General features: G+C 42.1%; 1 protein-coding gene across 1 annotated transcript in view; it reads left to right on the forward strand.

Moving 5' to 3' along the window:
* LPAR3 (lysophosphatidic acid receptor 3) overlaps window positions 1-6,776 on the forward strand; it is a gene marked incomplete at its 3' end in the record, with an annotated part of 48,257 nt that extends 41,481 nt beyond the window's left edge. The window contains exon 2 of the mRNA XM_082860553.1: window positions 6,445-6,776. Coding sequence (XP_082716679.1) covers window positions 6,445-6,776 — 332 coding nt within the window. The remainder of the gene's footprint in view (window positions 1-6,444) is intronic.
* Window positions 6,777-7,010: the final 234 nt, after the last annotated feature.

Raw genomic sequence — 7,010 nt, forward strand, 5'->3', positions numbered from 1 at the left:
CATTTGTTTATTTTTGTTTTTATTTCCATTACTCTAGGAGGTGGGTCAGAAAGGATCTTGCTGTGATTTATGTCATAGAGTGTTCTGCCTATGTTTTCCTCTAAGAGTTTGATAGTTTCTGGCCTTACATTTAGGTCTTTAATCCATTTTGAGCTTATTTTTGTGTATGGTGTTAGGGAGTGATCTAATCTCATACTTTTACATGTACCTGTCCAGTTTTCCCAGCACCACTTATTGAAGAGGCAGGGCCATGAGTTTTAAACAATGGGTGTATGTAAAGCTCTAAGCACACTGCCCAGCCCAGAGCTCTTGGGAAATGTTAGAGTGGAATTAAGCAGGTAATATGCCCAGTGCCATGTGGATGTTGTAGGTGGAAAATGCCACAGGAGTTGAGAGGAGGGAATGGTCACTGTGGGCTGGACATATGGGAAAGGTCCAGTGGAGGAGCTAAGCTTAGAATGAAAAGTAGACCTTAGATTAGGAGCCAGGAAGGCATTCCTGGCAGGGCGAACCAGAGCGCCAACCAAGGCCAGTGGAGGACAGTATATGCCTTGCCTGTAGGCTAGTTTCCCTGCTAGTGTCTGTACATTTCATTTATGCATAAGATGTACTCAAACTTTCTTTCCAAGTAGAAGCTGAAGATATTGATCTGAGGGTGATTTTCTTGTTCTAAAGAATTCTGCCCCCTTTCTCTTTTCCATGACTTTTTGCCAAGTGTGTATGGAATCTACAGTTTTGCTGACAGTATCAGCTTGATTAAACCATTTTGGTCAGCATAGAAAAATGGTTTGTAAAACTGACCATGCATCATAATCACCCAGGGAACTTTTTAGTCCTACAGATTTCCATGTACCACCCCAGAGAGTCTGACCATTGGCTCTGGTCTAGGACCAGGGGATCTGCATTATTAAAAAGCTCCCCTGGGAATTTGATGGCCTGCCAGCTTTGGGAACTGGTAGCTCAGAGAATTCATCTTAATCAGTTTTTAGCCATACTGTCTGATAATGGTGTCTGGGAAACCAATACGTCGAATTTGTTTGAATTTTATGGGGAGTTGAAACTCATAGTTTGTAGAATTTAGCAGTTTTCTACTTGGAAAAGAGTTCGGAAGCCACTTAACCCTCTCTCTCTCATTTAGGAAAAATCTCTTCCCTTTGTACATCTCAGGATGATCTGGGCAAAATAAATACCCTGGCCGAGGGAGGCTCTCTGTCTGCCGAACAACAAATTCCTCTCCTAATAGCTTCATTTTCTTAAAAAGAAGTCTTACCTTCAAATTCTGCCTTTTGGTACTTTTCCGCTTGTCTCAGGGTGACCTTCAAGGTAAGTCATGCTTCTCTCTATGTGATGGCCCTTCAGGTCTTTGGGGATAGTTAACATAATGTGGTTTTCCTTTGCCTTTTCTTTTCCAAGAGAAACATGCTTGATTTCTTCTATCAGTTCCCAGATAGATACCTTTAGATCTGCTCTTACTTCAATGCCTGATTTAGGGGGGAGGGGGGAAGATCCGGGCTTGGCATGTGTCTCTTTGAAAGCCTTGTTTGGTCCCAGCTGTCTTGGTCTGAGCATTGAGTTTAAATACTCAAAAAACATTCATCTAAGTTTTTTCCTCTAGAATTTTTTGGAAATTGATAAGGGACTGACTGATACATATTTCTCAGGATGTACCCTCTGCCCGTCTTTTAAGAACTGGGACAGACAGAAACATTTGTATGTTTCTGACATCTTCCACATTCTCCAAGAATTCTCCAAAAAGACGGATTCCCAAGGCCAAAACCATTCCTGACATTTTCTTCTCTTTTAAATGTTTTTGGGGACCTCGTATCTGCTGCTGCTGACATACAGTAAAAATCCCCAATGAATGAGCTGTTTAGATAAGCTGTGCCCCCGCTCTGAGATGTGTTTGGAGGTAGAGCTTGGCCGCTGGTGGAGGAGTTGGGGAGCTGCAGTTTCCCAGGGTTCCTGCTTGGAGTGCAATCATCACTTCAGACAGCACCGCTGAAGTACCCATCAGCAGCGCAGTGTGTGGCGGCTGTTATGTCAGAGACTTGCCTTTTGTTGTTCTTGGAAACGGTGTAAAGAAAAGGTCAGCAGATTTTTTTAAAAATAAATTTTATTTATTTTTGGCTGCGTTGGGTCTTCGTTGCTGCACGCGGACTTTCTCTAGTTGCGGTGAGGGGGTGCTGCTCTTCGTTGCGGTGCGGAGGCTTCTCATTGCGGTGGCTTCTCTTGTTGCGGAGCGCGGGCTCTAGGCACGCGGGCTTCCGTAGTTGTGGCACACGGGCTCAGTAGTTGTGGCTCGCGGGCTCTAGAGCACAGGCTCAGTAGTTGTGGTGCACTGGCTTAGTTGCTCCGCGGCATGTGAGATCTTCCCGGACCAGGGCTCGAACCCTTGTCCCCTGCATTGGCAGGCAGATTCTTAACCACTGCGCCACCAGGGAAGCCCCAGGTCAGCAGATTTTTGTTGCTCTTCTTACCTGTATTTTTGTTGAAATTCTTTCTCCTTTCTTTCCTCCCCTTCCCTTCCTTCCTTCTTTCCTTCTTCATCGTTTTCGCTTCCTCCCTCCCTCCCTCTCTTCCTTCCTTCCTTTGCCAGAAATTCTTTCTGTTAGCAAAGCAAAGAATGACTTGGTTGTGATATACTGTATGCAGTTTCACAGTCAGGTATGATATTCTATGAACGGGACTTTAAAGGTCAGAAGTACCTTCCCCCCTTCCCCATCACTTACTTTAGAAATAATATCCTTTGCAGCTCACTGCTGAGCAGCCTAGCATGTGAACAGGAGCACAAGCCCTGGGGCCAGGCTGCCTGTTCAAATCCTGGCCCTTCCACTTACCATGGCTTTGAGCAGGTTACCAATTTCTCTGTGGTTCACTTTCCTCAGGTTTAAAATGAGGGTTATATATATATATATATATATATATATATATATATATATATATTTATATTTATATTTATATTTATATTTATATTTATATATACCTATTTCCAAGGGTTGCTATGAGGATTGAATGGTTAATTCATATAAAATGCTTACAACAGTGCCTGGTGTATAACCATTGCTCAGTGAAAAGTGTGTCAGTGTTGACTGAATGAATTATTTTATGAAATTCAATGCAAAAGGAAAGTGTATGTGAAGTACCACATTATGACAAACAGGGCATCAATTTGAAGATTTATTTAGAGTGTTTAGGTCCCCTGATTAATCCAAACTAGAGTTTTATGCTAGGGAAAAAAGCTTTAATGATTTTTAAAAATCCAATTTTAAAAACAGTCTTTAGGAAAACATATTGGCAATTTACTTTTATCCTTTTTTCTGTTGTGTGTGTGTGAAATATATCGTTCAAACAAAATTATATAAGATATATGTAAAGTTTAAAGAATAACACTTAAAAGAATATTAAAAATTTAAAACACCTGTGTACTTGCCACCCAATTTAATAGAACATTTTCAGTGTCTTTAGAACCTCCTTTGTGCCCTATCCTGGTGGCCCCCTCTCTCTTGTAGAAATAACCATATTATAAATTTCATGTTAATCATCTTGCTTTTCTTCATGGTTTTATCACATACGGTTATAATGTTAGACATCAAATTATTTAGATTCACTTTTTTAACTATACAGTTAACATTGATTTTGTTTATTAGTATACCGTTGACCCTTGAACAACAGGGGTTTGAACTGAGCGGGTCCATTTATGTGCAGATTTTTTTCAGTAAATACATGCTACAGTGCTACATAATCCGATCTGAGGTTGGTTGTATCTACAGATGTGGAATCATAGATACGAGGGCCAAATGTAAAGTTACATACGGATTTTCGACTGTGCAGGGGTCAGCGCCCCTAACCCCTGTGTTGTTCAAGGATCAACTTACCTGGATTCATTTCCAGCATCTTAATTTTTTCTTTATCCCATTTTTCTATGTTTCCCTCCTTTCTTACGCATTGAGACTTTTTTTTTTTTCCTTTTCTTTACTTGCATCCTTCCCCCTCCATTGGTTTGGAAGTTATATACACTATTAAATTTTGACATGCGTATTTAACTAAGTATAAAGTTTATCAATATTTCTCCCTCCTACCCATTAAAACAAAAACCTTGGAACACTCCCACTAGGATTTCTTTGGAATTCTACGATCTCACACAGAAAGAACTCTTCACATCAAAGTTCGTAGCTACAGCTTTTGATGTCTGCTTTGTTTAGTTCTTCCCTCCTGACAACATAGTAACCCTGTCTCAGAAATGGCAGAGAGAACAAAAGTGTTACTTCTACGGGAAATACAGACCGCTGGAGCTGGATGCAGCCTTAAAGATTATCTAAATTAGTGTTTTTCAAACTTTTTGACTAATCCCAGCAGTCAAAAATAATATTTTATTTTATAACCAATGCACACATAAATATAGTATATAAAACTGAAACAAAAGTTTCAAGAAACAATACTTCTCTTGGTCTGTGTAATATACTCTGAGCTATTCCATTCCATTTGCATTTCCATTCTTTCATTAAAAAAATAAAAAGAAACTTTTCCAAATTCATTAAATCGATTGCATACTCACTAAGGTGCCTTGGCCCACAGTTTGAAAAACCCAGAACTTGCCTAACATCCTCAATTTACAGTTTAGGGAGATGAAGCCCAGACCGATGACATGGATCTCCCAGAGTTGTACAGTAAGTGAAGAATTAGGACCCAAATCCCTGCTATTTTATCTCTAAGTTCACTTCTTTCTTCACATATGTCAGCCAAACCAAAAATAATACAGAATGGAGGAAAAAGGGGGCCATTGGAGAGCTGTAGTTATGAAATGGGAAGTGAAACCCCCTGAGAACTCCTGCACGTCTACTTTGGGCAGATGTCTTTGACGAAGCATCTCATGATAACCACTGCTGAGTGAACCCAACACGGTATTAGACACCACTTTTCATTACCTCTGACTCTTAACAACCACTTCGTAAGTCGGGATCATTATCCTTATTAAACAAGGGAATGAAGGCTCAGAAGAGTAATTTGCCTCGCTAGCAGCATGTAAGGTGAGGGGCTGGGCGTAGCTGTCTGACCCCATAGCTCACGGAGTTTCATGGCCTCATACTGCCTCTTTATAATTCTTGACTTGCTTATTATTATATCTCTCAGAAGGAACATAAAGCACCAAGAGGAATACTGTCCAGGTCTGACTCTAACCAGGAAGAGTAACTAGTTGGTGATACGGTTCACAGACTCGCCTGTTCATTCTGTCTCTCCCATTAGCCCTTTTGTTCCCGCACCGCATGGTCTTCACCTCATTCACTGTCTAGTACGGTTCTTGGCACATTGAAACCTCACAATGACTATTCAGTGGATAAGTAAGGGCATTCAGAAATCAGAAGGACTTTGGGAGAAAGAAACCACGTCCCAGTATGGAGGCAGGTCCCATAGTGGCCCAGTGTACAGCCTGTGGAGGAAGACTGCCTAGGTTCAAACTTCAATGTCCCTTACAAGCTATTGGGCTGTAAGCAAGTTACTGAACTTCTCTTGTGCCTCAGTTTCCTGAGAATGATAATGATGTCTATTTCAGAGTGTGGTTCTATGAGTTAGTAAAGGGAAGCGTTGATATGTTAGCTGTCATTGTTATCTGTTGTTACGATGACTAAGTAGGGAAATTGAACATGTGTCTCATATTTTAGGAAAAACATACCAGAAAGTTTGAGGTAAGCTAAGTATGATCATGTGGGTAGAGACTCAGAACAGACCCCCCTTCATGTGCCATTGGTGCTAAAATTATGCTAAATAACTAAATGTGCTAATAAAAAGCACATTGATATCTCATCGTGAAAGAGAAAGATTTGTTTCTGACAAAAATATCTCGGCCTAGAACAGATTATTAAGCAGATGGCCTCTGACTGTGTCAAAAAGAATTTAGTGCTTACTCGGCAGCAACATGGATTTGTAAAGAATACAGTTTTTGAGCAGGTGACTGGATTAGAAGACTAGGAGGCTCCCATAGATGCAATGCATCTTATTTTCAGGAGAGCATTTGGAACGTCTGATTTGGAGAACAGCAGAGTGCAGGGTTAAGTGTGTGAGGCTTCCCCACATAGACCCTGGGATCTGGCCTCAGTTTTCTCACCTGCAGAGTGTGGATAATGACTGCACAGCCTCCTAGTGTGATTCGGAGAAGAAACAGAAATAAGGTCCGTGTTGTGCTCAAGAAGTAAGAGATAAGTGTAAGCCTCTAATTACGGTACCTGGGTAAGCAGATAAGAAGGTGAAGTGGAACGTGGTTAAGAGTCTGTTTGCTTCTAAGAAGCCCAGTCTCAAATGCTCAGAGGAAGGCTGGAAGTTTGCTTTGCAGTTGTCAGAACAAATCCTCAAGGTCCCTTGACACCACTGACCGAAGACCGGGCGAGAAGAAACCCAAATAATTAGCCTGAGGTCTGAGTGCCTGTTGCTTCCTCTCTCTCCCTCCAGGGGCCTTTGTCGTGTGCTGGACACCAGGTCTGGTGGTTCTGCTGCTCGACGGCCTGAACTGCACGTGGTGCAACGTGCAGCATGTGAAAAGGTGGTTCCTGCTGCTGGCGCTGCTTAACTCCGTCATGAACCCCATCATCTACTCCTACAAGGATGAGGACATGTACAGCACCATGAAGAAGATGCTCTGCTGCTTCTCGCAGGAGAAGAACCCAGAGAGGCGGTCCTCCCACATCCCCTCCGTGGTCCTCAGCCAGAGCGACACGGGGGGCAGCCAGTATATGGAGGATAACAGCAACCGAGGCCAGGTCTGCAACAAGAGCAGCTCCTAGGCTTCAATGTCCCTCTGCCTGGCCCAGCCTTCGTCTGGGAGAACTGTTCAGAATGGTTACCTGTCTCCAACTAAGCCCACATACAGTGTTATTTGAGCTCTGAATGAATCATTGGGAAATTTTTTTTAAAATTGTTTTTCATCATTTAAAAGCATGGACAGGAAAGAGAGGATACAATGCATTTAGAGAAAACGCACAGAAAGAGGGAAGGCAGCACGGTGGATTCCTGCCTGA

Source organism: Leucopleurus acutus (assembly GCF_964270905.1).
Source record: "Leucopleurus acutus genome assembly, chromosome: 2".
NCBI lineage: Eukaryota > Metazoa > Chordata > Mammalia > Artiodactyla > Delphinidae > Leucopleurus > Leucopleurus acutus.